Source organism: Thalassophryne amazonica, chromosome 10 (genome assembly GCF_902500255.1).
Source record: "Thalassophryne amazonica chromosome 10, fThaAma1.1, whole genome shotgun sequence".
NCBI classification, from domain to species: Eukaryota; Metazoa; Chordata; class Actinopteri; order Batrachoidiformes; family Batrachoididae; genus Thalassophryne; species Thalassophryne amazonica.
The window spans coordinates 108,751,068-108,774,399 of NC_047112.1; the positions used below are offsets into that span (position 1 = coordinate 108,751,068).

The window sequence follows — 23,332 nt, forward strand, 5'->3', positions numbered from 1 at the left end:
TAGGTGATACATTTCATTTCCTGTATGGAGGCAGAATCAAATCTGATGTGTCATGCACTAACAAATTTGAATCCAGCAACATCAAACAGGTAGTTAGGTTTTTATTTAAAATGCATGTTTAAAGAAATTAAGTTCAAATGAATTGTCAGCATCTGATTAACCCCGCCGACAGTCATCGGAGGGGTTATTACTTTCACCTGCGTCTGTGTGTGTGTGTGTACAAAATATCTCAAACGGTGCCAGAGAGACCCATGGCTGCTACTGAACATGAATAGGAAGTCATATATGGGCTTTCAAAATATACCATTCCATTTGACCTTGGCTCCCCTGAAGGTCATGATCAAGGTCATCCAGTTTTTTGATCATTTATCAGGGGTCGAAATACATTTTCTAACCTACTTGCACTGATGCTAGTAACAAAAAAAATTACTTCACCAAAAAAAAGTTACTTGCACAGCCAAAAGTCAGTCTTATATCAACCTTAAAACTCCTCCTCTGATGTGTCAGACTCTTACTTCCTCTCTGGGGAGGGTTTGCCGCTCTCCCCTCAGTTTTTTTTTTTTTTAGTTTTTTTTTTTTTTTCCCCCACATGCGGGCGAACGAATCGTCCGTGAAGATTATCTTATTTCTTTATTAACTGCACAGATGTATAATAAAACAAATGGTGACTGGTTTATAACACAGTTATGACGGAGTTTCAGGGGAGAGAGAGCGAGGAACTACAGAGCCCTGGAAGTGTCATCGCAAAATGCTTTGCATGTGGAGAGAATGTGCGCTTGTTTTAAGCATCCTTTGAGTAAAATAAGGGTACGATCTACTTAAACGTGACCACAATTTGTAAAACGTGCACTCAATATTGTCTTGACACATAAATGTTGGCTATTAGTCAACAAACCAGGAGACAGTGTAATACATTTCCCCGTTAGAAATGGATCTGATCAGAGTGTATCATCATGGTTTTGGCGCACAAGGACATACAGAGAACTCCAGCTGCCCAGCATGACATCATCTGGAGTTTAAGCACATTAAAAAGGATGCTGAGGGCGAAGCGTCGTGAGTATGACAATTTAGGTCATATTATGAAGTTCATTTTGAACGAAAGGAAAACGTGCACACGTTTTATTAATTCGAGGGCTCGATTAAAAGAAAACGTCATCACTTAAAGTGATCTTTTTTTTTCTGGCCATGATAATTCGTGCGCACGTTTTCCTTGAATTGAGAACACAAATTAATAAAACGTGCTCTCAAATTAATAGAATGTGCGCACGTTTTCATGGACGTGATAATTCGTGCGCACGTTCTATTAATTTGAGAACACGTTCTATTAATTTGAGAACACGTTTTATTAATTTGCGGGCTCAATTAAAGGAAAACATGCGCACGAATTATCCTGGCGAGGAAAACCGGCGCAAGTTCTATTAATTTGAGAGCACGTTTTATTAATTTGTGTGCTCAATTCAAGGAAAACGTGCGCACGAATTATCATGGCCAGAAAAAAAGATCACTTTAAGTGATGTCTCCTGGGTTTCATAAGGAACCGCAGTGGCAGCCACTTTTTTTTTTCGCGTGCGCAAACTAATCATCCATGATCATTTTATTAACTACACAGATGTATAATAAAACAAATGGTGACTGGTTCATAACACAATGACAGAATTTGAGGACAGAGAGAGAGAGGGAACCGCAGCCAGCCAGTTTTTCTTTTATATGTGCGTGCGCGAACACAACAAATGGAACACAGCAACTCGCTTCGTGTGTCATAAAACGCAGGGAAGACGAAGACAACACACTGCAAATTGTTTTGTTTTTTTTCCTCATTTATTCCTTTATTGGTTCATTTTACTGGTGCTTATAGTTGATAAAACTTGGATAAAGTTACTTGTGCAAGTGCAGTATAAAATTACGTGCACCGCTTGAATAATACATGCACAAACTAGCACATGCATGTACTATTTCGAGCCCTGTTTATTATGGCTAAACGGTGCCAGACAGACCCATGGTTACTATTGAATATGAGTGGGAAGTCATATATATGGGCTTTCAAAATATACTATCGGCTTTGACCTTGGGTTACCCTGAAGGTCACAATCAAAGTCACAAAATCATTGCTCACTTTTTACAGCCAAACGGTGCCAAATAGACCCATGACTTCTATTGGACCTGAATAGGAAGTCATATATGGGCTTTCTGACTATACCATTGCATTTCACCTTTGGTCACCCTGAAGGTCACGATCAAGGTCATGCAAATTCTGATAACTCCTACCCTGTATGAGGATAATTCATTATCCCTAATTGTATAGCATCCTGCGAGCAGCGGGGTTTGCACGCTTTGAGTGACCTGTCTAGTTAAAATTTGACTGCTGTGCAGGAAATCAGGTTGTAAAATAACAAACTTATAGTAACTTACTAATTGCTTACTCGGCAGTCTTCACTTCAGAAATCTGACACCACAAGGTTTTAATGCACTGCAGTGTGTTAAGTAACACAACTTTTATTCTTTTAATGTCTATAAAGAAAAATGTCTGTTTCAATTTGTTTGTTCTTTTGAAGAGTTTAATAATAAAGGGTCAAACTATAACAGATCATTTTGCTCTGTCCTCTGTAGTTTAACAAGAAAGTGTTAAACTACAAACTTAAGTTAAAAAAAAAAGCAATGTGATTTTTGCATAACATGAGTAACGGTGACAAAATGTGCCCAGCAAGGACAATGAAGAAAGATTTTTCTCATGTTGTGCTATGTGGATGTAGACTGGTCTTTAGTATTTACAGTGGAAAAAATATGAATGTTCAGTCCAATCATAAGAGGGGGACACCTTTATTCAAGCATCTGTTGTTTTAAATGTAATGTGAGTAACGCTGTAATTGCCCATGTCCATAAATTATGTCATGTGTAATATTGTGAGATGCCACAGTGAAAAAGTATTGAGCACCTGAAGAAAGGGAGGTACAAAAAACATTGAAAGCAAAGACACCCGCTGAAATATCAGTAATTGGAAAGCAATCCTGCCCCTTGTCAGTGCAAATTAGCATCAGCTGGTTCAGTCCCAACTATAAAAAAAAAACAGCCTCATTACAACTGTGTCAAATAACAAACATCTCATGATTGGTAAAAGCAAAGGGCTCTCTCAAGATCCCTGCAACCTTATTGTTGCAAAACATATTGATGGCATTATTACAGAAGGATTTCTAAAGTTCTGGATCAGTGAGCATTCTTGAGGCTACATTCTGGAAGTGGAAAGAACATCACTTCACCATAAACTGACCACGTCCAGGTGTTCCTGACAAGATTTCTGAAAAGTGAAAAGAATTATCAGAAGGGTCATTTGTGGAGAGCAGAAAGACCTGTAATGAGCAAGTAAGCATTGCATTTGGAGCCTCTACTGGTGGTTGGCTCTCACTGCGGTATTGTATCACTTCCTGTTCCGGAGCACAGCGGTGTTTTTCTGTATCTGTTAGCTGTTTAATCTGCGCAGTTAGATTGATCTAGTTATCTAGATTACGATTTGTTTCCCAGTGTAATCTTTACGTGCCTTAACTAAAGCACTCCCTCTGCTGAATCACCTCTAAATTATTTACACATTATTCACTTTGCGTGTTTTTAGGAATCCGCTAGCTTAGCGTAGCTACTAGCTCTTAGCCGATTTAGCATGGCGGCTTCTCCTGTCTCTCCCGCACTTTTCTGCTCTGGGTGTGAAATGTTTAGTTATTCCTCGGCCTCCTTTAGCAGTAACGGTACTTGTAATAAGTGTAGCTTATTCGTAGCTTTGGAGGCCAGGCTGGGCGAATTGGAGACTCGGCTCTGCACCGTGGAAAATTCTTCAGCTAGCCAGGCCCCTGTAGTCGGTGCGGACCAAGGTAGCTTAGCCGCCGTTAGTTACCCTCTGGCAGATTCCGAGCAGCCGGGAAAGCAGGCCGACTGGGTGACTGTGAGGAGGAAGCGTAGTTCTAAACAGAAGCCCCGTGTACACCGCCAACCCGTTCACATTTCTAACCGTTTTTCCCCACTCGACGACACACCCGCCGAGGATCAAACTCTGGTTATTGGCGACTCTGTTTTGAGAAATGTGAAGTTAGCGACACCAGCAACCATAGTCAATTGTCTTCCGGGGGCCAGAGCAGGCGACATTGAAGGAAATTTGAAACTGCTGGCTAAGGCTAAGCGTAAATTTGGTAAGATTGTAATTCACGTCGGCAGTAATGACACCCGGTTACGCCAATCGGAGGTCACTAAAATTAACATTGAATCGGTGTGTAACTTTGCAAAAACAATGTCGGACTCTGTAGTTTTCTCTGGGCCCCTCCCCAATCAGACCGGGAGTGACATATTTAGCCGCATGTTCTCCTTGAATTGCTGGCTGTCTGAGTGGTGTCCAAAAAATGAGGTGGGCTTCATAGATAATTGGCAAAGCTTCTGGGGAAAACCTGGTCTTGTTAGGAGAGACGGCATCCATCCCACTTTGGATGGAGCAGCTCTCATTTCTAGAAATCTGGCCAATTTTCTTAAATCCTCCAAACCGTGACTATCCAGGGTTGGGACCAGGAAGCAGAGCTGTAGTCTTACACACCTCTCTGCAGCTTCTCTCCCCCTGCCATCCCCTCATTACCCCATCCCCGTAGAGACGGTGTCTGCTCCCATACCACCAATAACCAGCAAAAATCTATTTAAGCATAAAAATTCAAAAAGAAAAAATAATATAGCACCTTCAACTGCACCACAGACTAAAACAGTTAAATGTGGTCTATTAAACATTAGGTCTCTCTCTTCTAAGTACCTGTTGGTAAATGATATAATAATTGATCAACATATTGATTTATTCTGCCTTACAGAAACCTGGTTACAGCAGGATGAATATGTTAGTTTAAATGAGTCAACACCCCCGAGTCACACTAACTGCCAGAATGCTCGTAGCACGGGCCGGGGCGGAGGATTAGCAGCAATCTTCCATTCCAGCTTATTAATTAATCAAAAACCCAGACAGAGCTTTAATTCATTTGAAAGCTTGACTCTTAGTCTTGTCCATCCAAATTGGAAGTCCCAAAAACCAGTTTTATTTGTTATTATCTATCGTCCACCTGGTCGTTACTGTGAGTTTCTCTGTGAATTTTCAGACCTTTTGTCTGACTTAGTGCTTAGCTCAGATAAGATAATTATAGTGGGTGATTTTAACATCCACATAGATGCTGAGAATGACAGCCTCAACACTGCATTTAATCTATTATTAGACTCAGTTAGCTTCGCTCAAAATGTAAATGAGCCCACCCACCATTTTAACCGCACGTTAGATCTTGTTCTGACATATGGCATAGAAATTGAAGACTTAACAGTATTCCCTGAAAACCCCCTGTTGTCTGATCATTTCTTAACATTTACATTTACTTTAAAGGTGATAGAGAGAGGTTGAATGGGGCATTAATCCTTGTTCTGTGATGTGATATGTAGCCCCCAAAACATTAGCTGGGTCTGTAATGGCTCAGAACCTTCCTAAAAGGCTCTCTGAAACAGCTATGTTACTATGCTGGGTTTAGAATGCCTCATTTGCCTTTAATGGTGTCGTTTCGGAGCTTCGTTGGCAACCTCATCATGAAATGCAAGTAGGTGGCGCTGATCGGTTGCCTTTGTTTGATTGGCTGCCCTTGCTCTCACTGAAAAGAAAGCATTATTTATTTATTTTCATTGCTTTTATATTTTCTGTTGTGTTTGTATTCAGGGTTTTTTTTTTTTGCCTCTTTCTCTAAAATTGTATATAATAATCATTAGATTATTAATATATAAACAAAAATAAATTTAAGAAATATTACAATTTGAAAACAAATGCACCCGTACGTGATGACAGCTGCAATGCTAACTTTTAACATTGAAATTGCCATAGACATGCTAATGTGTTAGCATCGCTCCTGTTTTTAAGTTATAAAATACATCTATCAACTGTTTCAGAAGAACATAACAGGTCGGCTTAACATAGAAAAGGTAAATACTCACAGATGTATGCTCTTTAGGGTTTTAGCAGGAGAAAATTAAGCAAAAGAAAGAATAATCGAAGCATTGCTTCAATCTGCGAAGCACTGCTTCGATTGGTTCAAGGTTCAAAGCAAAGCCGCTCTGCAGAAAAGTTGTTTACGGACCCACTGCAGGGTCTGTAATCAATACAGAAATTACCATTTTCCTGACAAACACCCCCCAAAACAACGGCCACTCTGAAGGACCGATAACATAATCGTTAAGCACAAAGCTTATTGATGTCGGTGGATCGAGTCATTTCTTAACGATACCCAAAAGGAACCGGTTCTCGATACACATCCCTAGCTGCTAAGGGGTTAGCTCATTCTCTTTAGAGGAACAAACCAGAGCTAACGTGCCATTCTAACGTGCAATTCTTACAACAGGAATATGGCCCAACACAAATTTAAAACAAAAGAAAATGTGATACTCACAGGCTGTACTGATTGCTGGGGTTGATTTTGTCGCAGAGTCGGAACTGACCCTCTACTGAGTATTAAATGCTGACTGAAGCCAGCTCGAAATCGTGCAAGGTTTGTGAAACAGTCCTCCGTGAAATGCGCAGAGCAAAGAAATAGTCAGCGGTTGTATGTACTGGGGAAGCGGTTAAAAATGAATAAAAGCCATTGATCGCGTACATTGCTTTCCGTGGGAAGATCGTAGTCTGCTAAAACAGCCTGGGAAAGCACACCTGTAGCTCGCCATTGCTTCTCTTCGAGTGTTACAAATGGGTGGGCACTACCTTATGAATAATTAATTTCGAAGGGGCGTGTGTGAAAGGGGGTGGGCTATTGGTGAAAAAGTGACGTAAGTTTTCTCTCAAAAATGTATTGGCCTGTTTTCTAGGGGCAATTCAAAAAAGGAGAATTACTTGAAACAAAGGTTCTGAAACTTGCTGGCACTTCGTGTGTATTCGCCACAGCGGGGAGACTCTGAACTAACACCAAAAACATGAAAAAGATGATTTTGATTCTCTATCCCCTTTAATGGACTACCCAGCAGTGGGGAATAAGTTTCATTACAGTAGAAGTCTTTCTGAAAGCGCTGTAACTAGGTTTAAGGATATGATTCCTTCTTTATGTTCTTCAATGCCATATACCAACACAGTGCAGAGTAGCTACCTAAACTCTGTGAGTGAGATAGATTATCTCGTCAATAGCTTTACATCCTCATTGAGCACAACTTTGGATGTTGTAGCTCCTCTGAAAAAGAGAGCCTTAAATCAGAAATGCTTGCTAAGCTGGAGAGGAAATGGCATCTCACTAATTTAGAAGATCTTCACTTAGCCTGGAAAAAGTCTGTTGCTCTATAAAAAAAAAAAGCCCTTCGTAAAGCTAGGACATCTTACTATTCATCACTAATTGAAGAAAATAAGAACAACCCCAGGTTTATTTTCAGCACTGTAGCCAGGCTGACAAAGAGTCAGAGCTCTTTTGAGCCGAATATTCCTTTAACTTTAACTAGTAATGACTTCATGACTTTCTTTGCAAATAAAATTTTAACTATTAGAGAAAAAAATATTCATAACCATCCCAAAGACATATCTTTATGTTCGGCTGCCTTCAGTAATGCTGGTATTTGGCTAGACTCTTTCTCTCCGATCGTTCTGTCTGAGTTATTTTCATTAGTTACTTCCTCCAAACCATCAACATGTCTATTAGACCCCATTCCTACCAGGCTGCTCAAGGAAGCCCTACCATTAGTTAATGCTTCGATCTTAAATATGATCAATCTATCTTTATTAGTTGGCTATGTACCACAGGCTTTTAAGGTGGCAGTAATTAAACCATTACTTAAAAAGCCATCACTTGACCCAGCTATCTTAGCTAATTATAGGCCAATCTCCAACCTTCCTTTTCTCTCAAAAATTCTTGAAAGGGTAGTTGTAAAACAGCTAACTGATCATCTGCAGAGGAATGGTCTATTTGAAGAGTTTCAGTCAGGTTTTAGAATTCATCATAGTACAGAAACAGCATTAGTGAAGGTTACAAATGATCTTCTTATGGCCTCGGACAGTGGACTCATCTCTGTGCTTGTTCTGTTAGACCTCAGTGCTGCTTTTGATACTGTTGACCATAAAATTTTATTACAGAGATTAGAGCATGCCATAGGCATTAAAGGCACTGCGCTGCGGTGGTTTGAATCATATTTGTCTAATAGATTACAATTTGTTCATGTAAATGGGGAGTCTTCTTCACAGACTAAGGTTAATTATGGAGTTCCATAAGGTTCTGTGCTAGGACCAATTTTATTCACTTTATACATGCTTCCCTTAGGCAGTGTTATTAGAAAGCATTGCTTAAATTTTCATTGTTATGCAGATGCATGTTACGCAGCGTCTTGGGGCAACTGTTTGCTAATGTGTAAAAAAAATTGATTGATTGATTTATGTTCAGAGATCAAGTATCCAGTGACCAATTTAAAATGTTGTTGACATAGAAAACATGTAAAGCCAACTTTTAGTACACAGAAAATTCACAAGAGGTATTGATAAGGGAATCGCTAAGGAATCAAATCAATTTTATTTATATAGCGCCAAATCACAACAAACAGTTGCCCCAAGGTGCTTTATATTGTAAGGCGAAAGCCATACAATAATTACAGAAAAACCCCAACGGTCAAAACGACCCCCTGTGAGCAAGCACTTGGCGACAGTGGTAAAGAAAAACTCCCTTTTAACAGGAAGAAACCTCCAGCAGAACCAGGCTCAGGGAGGGGCAGTCTTCTGCTGGGACTGGTTGGGGCTGATTGGAGAGGATCAGGAAAAAGACATGCTGTGGAAGAGAGCAGAGATCAATCACTAATGATTAAATGCAGAGTGGTGCATACAGAGCAAAAAGAGAAAGAAACACTCAGTGCATCATGGGAACCCCCCAGCAGTCTAAGTCTATAGCAACATAACTAAGGGATGGTTCAGGGTCACCCGATCCAGCCCTAACTGTAAGCTTTAGCAAAAAGGAAAGTTTTAAGCCTAATCTTAAAAGTAGAGAGGGTGTCTGTCTCCCTGATCTGAATTGGGAGCTGGTTCCACAGGAGAGGAGCCTGAAAGCTGAAGGCTCTGCCTCCCATTCTACTCTTAAAAACCCTAGGAACTACAAGTAAGCCTGCAGTCTGAGAGCGAAGCACACTATTGGAGTGATATGGTACTATGAGGTTCCTAAGATAAGATGGGACCTGATTATTCAAAACCTTATAAGTAAGAAGAAGAATTTTAAATTCTATTCTAGAATTAACAGGAAGCCAATGAAGAGAGGCCAATATGGGTGAGATATGCTCTCTCCTTCTAGTCCCCTTCAGTACTCTAGCTGCAGCATTTTGAATTAACTGAAGGCTTTTCAGGGAACTTTTAGGACAACCTGATAATAATGAATTACAATAGTCCAGCCTAGGGGAAATAAATGCATGAATTAGTTTTTCAGCATCACTCTGAGACAAGACCTTTCTAATTTTAGAGATATTGTGCAAATGCAAAAAGCATTCCTACATATTTGCTTAATATGCGCATTGAATGACATATCCTAATCAAAAATGACTCCAAGATTTCTCACAGTATTACTAGAGGTCAGGGTAATGCCATCCAGAGTAAGGATCTGGTTAGTCACCATGTTTCTAAGATTTGTGGGGCCAAGTACAATAACTTCAGTTTTATCTGAATTTAAAAGCAGGAAATTAGAGGTCATACATGTCTTTATGTCTGTAAGACATTCCTGCAGTTTAAGTAATTGGTGTGTGTCCTCTGGCTTCATGGATAGATAAAGCTGGGTGTCATCTGCGTAACTATGAAAATTTAAGCAATGCTTTCTAATAATACTGCCTAAGGGAAACATGTATAAAGTGAATAAAATTGGTTCTAGCACACAACCTTATGGAACTCCATAATTAACCTTAGTCTGTGAAAAAGACTCCCCATTTACATGAACAAATTGTAATGTATTAGATAAATATGATTCAAACCACCGCAGCGCAGTGCCTTTAATACCTGTGGCATGCTCTAATCTTCAGATCAATAAGCAGAATCGATAATGGACCGATGTCGATAAAATCTTATCAATACCCATCCCTAACTATGAAGAGTATGAACTATGTGGGGTAGATTTATAGAATGGGTTACAGGAGTTACAGAGAAGAACTAATAAATTGAGCTGAACAAGGTGTGTTGAAAGAACACTGTGTGTGTGTGTGTGTGTGTGTGTGTGTGTGTGTGTGTGTGTGTGTGTGTGTCGTGCGTACGTGTTACTGTATGCATCATTGGATGTCTGATTATATGTATCATGATATCGGTACATTTATGTGCTTAATACCACTTGTATGTCTTTTTTTAATTTAAATTCATTTATATATTATACTGTATGGCGTTTGTGTGTCAGCTTTTTAATACCATTGGGTTGGGACGTTGTGTAAAATGTACATAAAAACAGAATACAGTGATTTGCAAATCCTCTTCAACCTATATTCAGTTGAATACACCACAAAGACAAGATATTTAATGTTCAAAGGGATAAACTTTATTGTTTTTGTGTAAATATTTGCTCATTTTGAAATGGATGCCTGCAACACGTTTCAAAAAAGCTGGGACAGTGGTATATTTAACACTGTATTACATCACCTTTCCTTCTAACAACACTCAATAAGCGTTTGGGAACTGAGGACACTGATTGTTGAAGCTTTGTAGGTGGAATTCTTTCCCATTCTTACTTGATGTACAACTTCAGTTGTTCAACAGTCCAGGGTCTTTGTTGTCGTATTTTGCGCTTCATAATGCACCACACATTTTCAATGGGCAGTAGGTCTGGACTGCAGGCAGGCCAGTCTAGTACCTGCACTCTTTTACTATGAAGCCACGCTGTAACACGTACAGAATGTGGCTTTTCATTGTCTTGCTGAAATAAACAGGGACATCCCTGAAAAAGACGTTGCTTGGATGGCAGCATGTGTTGCTCCAAAACCTGGATGTACCTTTCAGCATTGATGGTGCCATCACAGATGTGTAAGTTGCCCATGTCATGGGCACTAACATACCCCCATACCATCACAGATGCTGGCTTTTGAACTTTGCCCTGGTAACAGTCTGGATCGTCTTTTTCCTCCTTTGTCCGGAGGACACAACGTCCATGATTTCCAAAAACAATTTGAAATGTGGACTCATCTGACCACAGCACACTTTTCCACTTTGCATCTGTCCATTTCAAATTAGCTCGGGCCCAGAGAAGGCGGTGGCGTTTCTGGATGTTGTTGATGTATGGCTTTCGCTTTGCATGGTAGAGTTTTAACTTGCACTTGTAGGTGTAGCGATGAACTATGTTAACTGACAATGGTTTTCTGAAGTGTTGCTGAGCCCACACGGTAAGATCCTTTATACACAATAATGTTGGTTTTTAATGCAGTGCCGCTTGAGGGATCAAAGGTCACGGGCATTCAGTGTTGGTTTTCGTCCCTTGCACTTACGTGTAGAATGTTCTCCAGATCTCAATCTTCTGATTTTATTATGGACTATAGATGATGGAATCCCCAAATTCCTTGCAATTTAACGTTGAGAAACTGCTCAAAACTATTGGACTGTTTTTTTTTTGTTTTTTTTCACGCATTTGTTCACAACGTGATGATCCTCGCCCCATCTTTGCTTGTTAATGGCTGAGCCTTTTGGGGATGCTCCGTTTATACCCAATCATTATACTCACCTGTTTCCAATTAGTTGTCCTTTGAGCATTTGTCAACTTTCCCAGTCTTTTGTTGCCCCGTCCCAACTTTTTTGAAACGTGTTGCAGGAATCCATTTCAAAATGAGAAAATATTTGCTCAAAAACGTTTATCAGTTTGAATGTTACATATCTTGTCTTTGTGGTGTATTCAATTGAATATTGGTTGAAGAGGATTTGCATTGTGTTCTGTTTTTATTTACGTTTGACATAATGTCCCAACTTCATTGGAATTGGGGTTGTAAAAACATTTTGGACTAGCCCACCATTTCAACTCATTACAGAAACTTTGCATAATTTATTAACACCCTTGAAAAATGTCAGTTACCTAGTTTATAAACACTACCCAATCTAGAGCCCCTGGATCCCCATGGGCAATGCACTAGTTATTATTATACCATTGATATGCATTCAAGAAATGTATGGTAGAGCATGCTACTATCATTTTGTGAGCTTGATCACAGATCTCTAGTTTCATTTTATTTTTTAAAATTGTGGATATGCTCTGTTTGAATCCATTTACATTAACTATTTTAAATGTTGGACCATAAAATCTCTGGTCAAGGCAGGTGAGCTACATTTTGTGAGCTGGGTTGTTTGTACTGATGAACTGATTTTAACATTTTGGGGTCCAGTGGTATTTCTTCTTGTTTGTTTGGTTTTTTTTTTTTATACATATATACCCCCCCCCCCCCCCCCCCACTCACAGTAATCCCCCATTAAGGTACTTTTCCTTTTTTTTTGTATAATACACATGTGGTGCATATCAAAATGTTCAGAACAATCTCAGCCTTCTGAATATGTGTGACATATTGTTGAACACTCTATAGAGAAGTAACTTGGCTCTAAATCTGGAAAAAACAAATGTTTTAGCAAGTTCAAGTGGGTGGAACAGCAGTTTAGTGGTTAGCACTGATGCTTCACAGCAAGAAGGCTGTGGGATCACTTCGTGCCCTTTCTGTGTTGAGTTTGCATATTTTCCCTGTGTCTTTGTGGATTTCCTCCGGGCACTCCAGTTTCCTCCCGCAATCAAAAACAAGCTTATTTAGGGTCTGCTGCTTCCTCTGTCCCTCACCAAGCCAACGTCTCTACATCTGGAGTTGGTCCCCAGCTGCCTGACTGTGGCTCCCTACTGCTAGTAGTAGTTGGATTGTGTCTAACTCATTAGGATGGGTTAAATGCAGGGGACAAATTTTTGTTGTATCTATATATGTACAAGGCAGCATGGTGGCTTAGTGGTTAGCACTGTTACCTCACAGCGAGAAGGTCATTGGTATGATTCCCACCTGGCCTTTCTGTGTGGAGTTTTGGTGTCCTCCCTCTGTTTGTGTGGGTTCTCTCCAGGTGCGCCAGCTTCCTCCCACATCCAGACATTCAGGTTAGGTGGACTGGACACTTTAAATTGTCTATAGGTGTTTGTCTATATGTGGCCCTGCGACAGACAGAGCATCCTATCCAGGGTACACCCTGGATAGGATGCCAGACTGCTGACATAGGCTCCAGTCACCGCAACCCTTAATTGGACTAAGTGGTTGAAGATGAGTGAGTGAGTGTATATATGTACAATGACAATAAAGGCCCTTCCCAAGTCTTTGTTGAAAATAGACCTTTAGTCTTGTGGATTAACTGTTTTGGTGCTATAAATGAGTTTACTAAATTCTTTAGCTCACAAAATTAGTTTAATATAGACTACCAGTCAAAGATTTGAACATGCTTTTCCATTGAACTGAATGGAAAAGTGTGTCCAAACCTTTGACTGGTACTGTGTGAAGTAACTCTAATAATTGAGAAATGAAACTGAATAAAGTCTGCATATGTCAAGCTTCACAGCAGGTATGCCAATGAAAAATGACAATTAACTTTTTTTTATATATTTTTGGGACATTGTATCCAAACTTGACTGGTGTTGTATTTGTTTTTACATCAGTTGTAGCTGTAAAATGGATGGCATATTTTCTAAATATAGTAAAATTTGGTTTCATCTGTGTGTTTTTTGTAGGTTTAACTGAAGCGTTGTGCATTTGTGCCCAGGTTCATGTTTTATATTAATATTAAGTTGTCCGTCTTGTCCCTTTGTAGTGTTTCACATGTTCCACTTGCCGCAACAGACTTGTTCCTGGGGATCGGTTCCACTACATCAACGGCAGCCTGTTCTGTGAACACGACAGACCCACAGCGCTCATCAATGGCCATTTGAGTTCACTGCAGACAAACTCACTACTGCCTGACCAGAAGGTAAAAGCTTCTCTCTGGTGGAACAATTCATTGTGGTCTCACTGCAGAGTATTTAAAGGAGTGCCTGATAACTTCTAAGTAGCCTGCGGTGGTGTAGAATTGCTAAAAGCTAGAGTCGTGAGTGGGAAAAAAGAAAATTACACTTTCAGTTTTTTTCATTCTCTTGAGTTTTGTCATTGATTCGACTTTAGTGCAAACCATAGTGAAGATACAGAACAGATTAATTAAATTTTAGATTGCAATAGATTTTTCCATCATTCTTGTACAATGTTTTCTCAGTCTGTATCACCTATAACAGTCACCTAAAAAGAAAAAAGTGAGACTATTATTATTTGTGGTGCTGTGGATACATGTTGGATTCATTTTTTGTCATACATTTGTGTTGAAAAATGGCTTTTGTTCAGCTCAGAATGTGTAAAACAGTATTTGAGTTCTCGCTGCCCATGGTTGGACCACCTGTGTAAAGTTGTTACTTCGTTGCCCACAAACATTGAAATCGTCCCTCAGTTTGAACACTGCAGCAGCTTGTTGATCACGAACAGTGTAATTCCGGCTTCTTGACGCCTTCAGTGAAAACGAAACAGAAGGCCTAATCGTAGACAAAGCATAACTCAATCTTCAAGAAGCTGGAATCATATTTTGCTGCACAGCAAGGGGCTTTATTGGCATGTTGTGTGCACACAGATATGGGAGGTGTTTGGTTTGTGTCAGAGACTGACTGAAAGAGGAATTACATTGTAGGGAGCATGCATTTCACCTTGAGTGGTTTTGTGAGTAGAACAGAGCGAGAACTCCATTAAGCCTCCCTTACTTCACGTCATGGACCTTTTAAGGGCTTGTCACTTTTACAAATCAGCTCTTAGAGCTCCTCACATCTAAATTGAAAGCTGTTGCATTATGGAGCTTAATTTTAAATGTCTTAGTCCGTACCCCCACCATGTCTCTTGTACCATGACTGGTGTAGTAAATATGAAGCCTCATTGTTTATTTATGCACTAACATCAATTGTAGTGAAAACTGCTGAATTATTGATGCTAAAATGCAATCTGAATGGTACTTTAATTATAGCAGAGAGAGAATTATTAAATAAACAGACATATCCCTTAGTGGCAATGGTTTCAGGATGCCTTAGTTCTCTCCATGAGTGAATTAAGGGGTATTATCCTGCTGGTGAAGCACTTTATCACATAAAAAGTCTCATTTCTTTTTGACGTTACAAAAGCAGAACGCAGACGGCCTCCTTGAATAACAGAGTTACAGCAGGATAACAGCTGGTGCTGAGGGCCTCTCAAAATCAATATACCTCATGTATTTTCAGCAGCACAAAGGTGAATACACAGACTGGTTCAGATGAAGAGAACGATGGTTTGCCCAAGAGCAGCACGCAGTGTTCAAACCCAAACACAAGGTCAGGCTTCGGCATTAAAAATTTTGTGGTTAAGTGGAAAAATATTACTTCCCCCTTGGGGGAACATCCTAGATTTGCCCACTATGGCCTAAAATTGTAGCAGTTTTAATTATTAATTAATTTAATTAATTAATTACTAGGACACTTCTGGTGTAGTACACAATTATTTCCAAACATTGGTTTTGCAAAACTGCGATTAAGGGAAATGAGGAAAAAATACAAAACCTTTCATCTGCCATAATAAACTTTCCAGCTACACAATGTAACACTTCTCAAACTCCTACACAAAATGCTGTTTTTCAGTTAAAGTAATCAGCCTGTGAAGTGAGAAAATGAAAGCTCTTCTAATGGATCATTGAGGTAGTCTCTCTATCTTTATTAAAAAGTTACTCAAACTCATTACTTTGTAGAGCTAGAAATTGATCTCGATAGAGAGCCACAGGCCAAAAGTAAATGTTGATCTGGTGTGAGTTACATGCTTTTGTAATTACGATGAAATGTATTATATATTTTATAGAAAACTAACATTTGAAATCTAAAATAGAATTTCAAAGTAATAAACACTTCTCTGTAATTTCCTTTGAAGTAACTTTGCAATTCCATGGAGCTTGTTAATTGCCACGGAGGGCCAAAACAAAGAAGGTGGCCGATTGTGGGCCCCACATTGGGCAGCTGTACACACACACAATCAGGCAGCCATATTTATTTGTGCGCGCCCCCCCCCCCCCCCCCCCCACCCACACACCTTGAAATAAGAACAAAACGTTTATTTCTGATTCACAATGTTTTATCTGAAGGTTGTTACGCTTGTTATTCACACTGTAGCTCGTTCGAGCGCTGCTGCGTCTCACTCATTTTCATGACACGTTCTCATTGTAATGTGGCACAGGCAGCAAAACTCGGCAGTAGAGCTTTCAGACTGGAGACAAGTTTAAAAACAGTGCTGGTTGGTCTCACATTTTCAAGATGATTCTCTTGTGTAGACTTGACAAGAAAATCAGCCGGTTACCACGTTGTAATTAAATTTATACCATTAGACTTTATATGCCGTATAAGGTGCATACGGGAAGTATTCACAGCATGTCGCTTTTTCCACATTTTATGTTACAGCCTTATTCCAAAATGGATGAAATTTATTTTTTTTTTCCCCTCAAAATTGTGTACTCAATACCCCATAATGATGATGTGAAGTTTTTTTGTGTGTGTGTGTTTTTAGACTTTTGCAAATTTGTTTTAAAAAAAACAAACAAACAAAAAACAAAGAAACCACATGTACATATGTTTTCACAGCCTTTGCCATGAAGCTCGAAATTGAGTTCAGGTGCATCCTGTTTCCACTGATCACCCTTGAGATTTACAATCCCAATTCCAATGAAGTTGGGGTGTTGTGTAAAATGTAAATAAAACAGAATACAATGATTTGCAAATCCTCTTCAACCTATATTCAATTGAATACACCACAAAGACAAGACCTTTCAAAAAAGCTGGGACAGTGTTATGTTTACCACTGTGTTACATCACCTTTCCTTCTAACAACACTCAGTAAGCGTTTGGGAACTGAGGACACTAATTGTTGAAGCTTTGTAGGTGGAATTCTTTCCCATTCATGCTTGATGTACGACTTCAGTTGTTCAAAAGTCTGGGATCTCTGTTGTCCAGACCATTGAGCACAGTGGCCTCCATCACCCGTAAATGAAAGAAGTTCGGATTCACCAGGACTTGTCCTAGAGCTGGCTGTACATTTAAACTGAGCAATCGGGGAAAAGGTCCTTAAACAGTAACTAAGAACCTGAAGGTCATTTTGTCAGAGTGCCATCTTTCCTCTGTGGAGAGAGGAGAACCTTCCAGAAGGACAACCATCTGTACAGCAATCCAACATTCAGGCCTGTATGTCAGAGTGGCCAGACGGAGGGCACATGGCAGCCTGCCTGGAGTTTGTCAAAAGGCACCTGAAGGACTCTCAGACAATGAGAAACAAAATTGTCTGGTCTAATGAGACAGACATGGAAGTCTTTGGTGTGACTGCCAGGTGTTATGTTTGGAGGAAACCAGGTACCATCCCTACAGTGAAGCAGGGTGGTGGCAGCATCAGGGTGGTGGCAGCATCATGCTTTTGGGATATTTTTCAACAGAAGGAACTGGGAAACTAGTTAAGATTGAGGGGAAGATAAATGCAGCAATGTACAGAGACCACCTGGATGAAAACCTGCTCTACAGCGCTCTTGACCTCAGACTAGGATCTTTCAGCAGGACAGTGGCCCTAAGCACACAGCCAAGACATCAAAGCAGTGGTTTCAGGACAACTCTGTGAATGTCGTTGAGTGGCCCAACCAGAGCCCAGACCTGAATCAGAGTGAACATCTCTGGAGAAATCTGAAAATGGCTGTGCACCAACACGCCCCATCCAAAATGATGATGCTTGAGAGGTGCTGCAAAGAGGAATGGGCAAAACTGCCCAAAGACAAGTGCACAAAGTTTCTGGTATAATATTTGAGAAGAATTGAGACTGTAATTGCTGCCAATGGTGCATCAGCAAAGTATTGAGCGAATATTTATGTACATGTGACTTCTTAGATTTTTTATTATTATTTTTTTTTAATAAATTTGCTAAATTTTCAAAAATACTTTTTACATATTATTATGGGGGGTTGGGAGTAGAATTTTGATGCGAAAAAATAAATTTTCTCCATTTTGGAATACGCCTGTAACATGACTTGGAAAAAGTGAAGCGCTGTGAATACTTACCATAGGTGCACAATGGGTTAAAGAGCCAGCACTTCGTTTAAGTGTTAATATTTAATTATCACAGCCACTGACCTTTTTTAAACATGAAATGTAAAAACCTTTTTGATTTTAAGTTTTTCACCCAGATTTAAACCTTGGAAGGAGTAGATCTGAAAATCGTTCAGGTTAAATATTTGCTCAAAAAAATAAAGAAATATAGTATAAAACTAGGACTACAGCGATAGAATACAGTCACAGTGAAATATTATTTCAGTTTCAATTTATTTTCATTTATATAGTGCCAAATCACAACAGAGTTGCCTCAAAGCGCTTCACACAGGTAAGGTCTAACCTTACCAACCCCCAGAGCAACAGTGGTAAGGAAAAAACTCCCTCTGAGGAAGAAACCTCAAGCAGACCAGACTCAAAGGGGTGACCCTCTGCTTGGGCCATGCTACAAACATAAATTACAATTCACGGGCGAATATACAAGAAATACTATTGGAGCACAGGACAGGAGGGTCGCCAACACAAATACAACTCCCATTTCTGGATGGAGCTGCACCTTAAACAGAGTAAAATAGAATCAGGCATCAGAAAGACAAAAAATACTGTATAATTTGCCAGCATTAAACAACAAGAAAAACAGAAATACTAAGGTGATCGCTGGCCACTAGCCCTAAACTTCACTAAAAGATCCAGAATTTAAGTAAAGTTGAGGCCGCGGCCCACGCCAATTACTAATAAATGAATTAAGAGTAAAAAGCGTAAAACAAAACTGCACCAGTATGTTAGCCATAAGAAAGGGAAAATAAGCGCGTCTTAAGTCTGGACTTGAAAATCTCCACAGAATCTGTTTTATTGACACAGGGAGATCATTCTACAGAACAGGGGCATGATAAGAGAAAGCTCTGGGACCCGCCGACTTCTTATTCACCCTAGGGACACAAAGTAGTCCTGCACCCTGAGAACGTAAAGCCTGGGCCGGTACGTAAGGTTTAATTAGGTCAGCTAGCTAGGGAGGTGCCAGTTCATGAATAATTTTATAGGTTAGTAGCAGAACCTTAAAATCTGATCTCACTGAGACAGGAAGCCAGTGAAGGGATGCCAAAATGGGTGTAATGTGGTTGTACTTTCTGCTTCGTGTCAAAAGTCTGGCTGCAGCATTTTGAACCAATTGGAGAGCCCTAATGCTAGACTGTGGTAAACCAGAAAATAGAACATTGCAGTAGTCCAATCTAGAAGAGATAAATGCATGGATCAGGGTCTCAGCATCAGCCATAGACAGGATGGGGTGAATCTTCGCTATATTTCGCAGGTGGAAGAAAGCAGTCCTAGTAATATTTCTAATGTGGAGGCCAAAGGACAACGAAGGATCAAAAATTACCCCAAGGTTCCTCACTTTGTCAGTGTGATGTATGACACACCAGCCGAGGCTGAGCGTTAACTGGTCAAATAGATGCCGATGTCTCACTGGACCAAGAACCATCATTTCAGTCTTAGTTTAAAAGTAGGAAGTTTCTAGACATCCAACTTCTCACTGCTGCAAGGCAATCTTCTAAGGATTTTATGTATAAAATCCAAATGAATGTTTATGAGTTAAATGGTACAAATATTTCATGAGGTGAAAGCTGGAACAAACCATTCAACTCGGCTTCACTTCGTTGAATGGTTTGTTCCAGCTTTCACTGAATTAAATACTCGTTCCATTGAAAGAATGTAAAAACATTAATTTGTTTGATATAACTGCTAAAATAGATAATTGTCATTTGATATTTTATTAATTTATAAACAGAAAAGGGACTTACATTTAGGTGTTCCACTGTAATGTGTAGTCCAGTGATGCTGTGCACTGACTTCGGGCTTCCATTTAAAAAAAAAAAAAAACAGACTTTGTGTAGTTCCTCAGTCCAGCCAAAAATCACGTCAGCGTTTCATGTGAACAGGTCTTCATGCATCCAGACGGCTTACAGTGGAGTGGATTTTGTGTGTGCAGCGTCAGTTAGCTCAATCAAATCATCGTGTCGTTGTCCCCCCCCCACACGCACGCAATCGACTTGGTCAACTGTGTACGTCCTCAGTGCAGCAAAAAAAAAAAACACATCAATCAATCAATCAATCAATTTTTTTATATAGCGCCAAATCACAACAAACAGTTGCCCCAAGGCGCTTTATATTGTAAGGCAAGGCCATACAATAATTATGTAAAACCCCAAGGGTCAAAACGACCCCCTGTGAGCAAGCACTTGGCTACAGTGGGAAGGAAAAACTCCCTTTTAACAGGAAGAAATCTCCAGCAGAACCAGGCTCAGGGAGGGGCAGTCTTCTGCTGGGACTGGTTGGGGCTGAGGCAGAGAACCAGGAAAAAGACATGCTGTGGAGGGGAGCAGAGATCGATCACTAATGATTAAATGCAGAGTGGTGCATACAGAGCAAAAAGAGAAAGAAACAGTGCATCATGGGAACCCCCCAGCAGTCTACGTCTATAGCAGCATAACTAGGGGATGGTTCAGGGTCACCTGATCCAGCCCTAACTATAAGCTTTAGCAAAAAGGAAAGTTTTAAGCCTAATCTTAAAAGTAGAGAGGGTGTCTGTCTCCCTGATCTGAATCACATCAGAAATGAGTCCAGCTTGTCTTTCTTTCTTCCTGCTAACAGCCTCTAGACAGCACAGTAGATGTGAGTGTGTATCTTACAAGAATTAGCAGCGTTAGTTAGCTCAATCAAATCGTCGTCTCGGTAGAGCTGTTATCCACCGCGCTCACACGCAACCTGGTTGGCGCTTGTGCGTGCGCGTAGTACCAAAAAAAGCCTGTGTACATCTTCAGTGCAGCGAGGGGGGGAAAAAAAATTCACGGCAAAAATTAGTCCAGCTTTTCTTATTTCTTCCTGCTAACAGCCTCCAGACAGAACAATGAGTGTGTGTGTGTGCAGAGTACAATGGTACCAAACGTATGAAACCAAATTTGCACTCTAAATGGAACAAAGCTGCACTCTAAATGCAATGCAACACAAATAGAATGAATTAATCCATGTCATGTGACATACAAGGGACCAATCAAATGACAAGGATCCACTCAGCCGTTATATAAAATATGATATAGATTTCGGTCACATTTTTCACCCCCCGTCTGACGTTGCATTGTTATAAGATAAGAAGTACAATGGCTTCCACTGGGGATTTATTTATTTATTTATTTTTTACAAAATAAAAGATTTTACCACTTTAAAACCCAAACTCAAAGAAGGTTTCACATTTGTCTGGGACAAGTGTTGATGTCAGATCCTGCGACTTACCTGCTGACCACCATTTAGATGGTGTGCATGTTTGGCGTGACAGATTTCATTGCTGAATTCACACCATCACACATTTGATACTCATTTACTAAGCTTCCTTTGGTGCTTCTTCCTAATCTCTTTGTTCACAACTGGCAAATTACCTCTCTTACAGAGCCGCTTTGACCCAGGGGAGTGAGACCCTCCCAGCGTCAGTCACTTTAATTAGCCCCTGAGTAGGTGTTTGCAATCACTAATAGACTGCAGCCCTCCTAGTGGTTTGAAGGATGAAGGGAACAGAGTAAATCATTTCTTTGAATCATCAAAAAAAGTAGAACAAGATTAAACAAAATAAAAGTTGGAGCAAAAACCAGACAGATAATTGTCTTTACTCCTCTGCATTTTTCAGTTTCTCAGGACTGAACACCTCCTGCAGCTATGTTAGCATGCACGCGCTTATAATTATACCAAAGAGAGCCGCTTCATGAATGCACTTTTAAGTTAATGCAAAGTAAATGGGACACCAGATGGCTTTCAAAGCCTGTCTAATCAATAAATTAAATGAGGGCCTTACTGGCGCTGGGAGAACGTTGATTTATCAAAGGACGCTGTCTTGTTTTTTGTGTCATTAACAATCTGTCATCTCTACTCCTAATTAAAAAATTTTATTTTTTTAATCTTCTACTCTTCAGGTGTGCTAGGTGGAAGCTATGCAGGATGTGTGCCTTCATTTTAGCCCTTACTCATCATCACCTGAAACTGAGCGGATCAGCAGCTCAGCCGCTTAGCGTTGCTCCCAGGAACCCTCACCCGTTTCCCCTGTAACATGATTTTTGCAGCCCATGCCCAACGCTCAGCCCACAACCACGACTTTCCCCTAACAAGAGAGGATACTTGCACTTAATGCACCTGATTTGAGATGCTGAGGACTTGGTGACCTTGGAATTAAAGGAGACTGATCAGAATCTGAGAGACTCTTCAAGAAGAGAAAATGAAATGATGTTGCAACTGAAGCGAGACGAATGGTAAAATATAAATGAGGTCGAGGAAATACGGTCTACTTTTCTTTGGTTAAAGACATTTTGGGGAAACTGGGAACCTTTTTAATTTTCTGTCTTTCTTTAGTATCCTCATTTCCCAGCAACACAGTGTTCCCACTTTCTATATTTTAAGTGTTGTTGAAGGGAAATACTCTTCCCCTCCCTCCTTTGGTGGTATATTAAAAATGGGGATTTAAAAAGAAATTGTGGCTTTTTGTGGAAAACAAATCATGAACACTCTTGGTGTATTTGTAAAACTACCATGTATGTACAGTATGCATGTGAATGTCGTCCAGGTGTGGCTACCGTACGTTGGACCCTCCGCACTCTGCTCCGGTCCTTTCTCCTCCCCTTTTCAAACCAGTTCATGCTAAACAGAAGAATTTTGCTTATAGTCAGTAATGTAGAGCTCATCACCAACATGTAAATGCTGAATGAAAGAGAAATTTATTTGTGATATTTTCCAAGACATTTGCTCCAGTATGGTGTATTTAATTAATAAAAATATTGAAGATTTAAAAGCATATTTGTTTTAATGTGTCTGAGATAGGCTGTAGTTCACTTATTATTATTATTATAATTATAATAACAAAGCCTGTGTGTGTTTCTTGTTTTTACCAATGACTTATTTTAGTGTTTGTTTTTTACTCTGAATTGTGTAGTTACTTAACAGTGGTGAAAATGGTGATGCACAGTGCCATTCAGTTTCCAGCTAAGAAATCATTATGGTGCACGATGAGCGTCTAAGTGGAAATGGATAAACATGCATCCCATCTTTCTGTTCAACTGACCAGTTGCTATTCATCGCTCTAATACCTGACAGAAATGGAGGAAAATGTCCCTTTGAAGATTCAATTACTGCACACTAGGAGAGAGGTGTCTCTCTTTGGCAGGCACAAATTGAATGGGCTATTTGCAGAATAAATTGCTGTTTGAAATCCTTGTAAGACCTAA

General features: G+C 39.9%; 1 protein-coding gene across 3 annotated transcripts in view; it reads left to right on the forward strand.

Annotated features, from left to right (window-relative positions):
- Positions 1–22,899, forward strand: part of lmo4b (LIM domain only 4b) — a 35,807-nt gene extending 12,908 nt beyond the window's left edge. For 2 of the 3 annotated variants that reach the window (XR_004563259.1, XR_004563260.1), the window contains exons 4-6: positions 13,775–13,930; positions 15,249–15,338; positions 22,031–22,899. Coding sequence is in view for 1 of the 3 variants with exons in the window: in XM_034180713.1 (XP_034036604.1) it covers positions 13,775–13,930; positions 22,031–22,039 (165 nt within the window). In the remaining 2 variants the exon portion in view is untranslated. The remainder of the gene's footprint in view (positions 1–13,774; positions 13,931–15,248; positions 15,339–22,030) is intronic. The other variant, XM_034180713.1, reaches the window with a different exon arrangement.
- Positions 22,900–23,332: the final 433 nt, after the last annotated feature.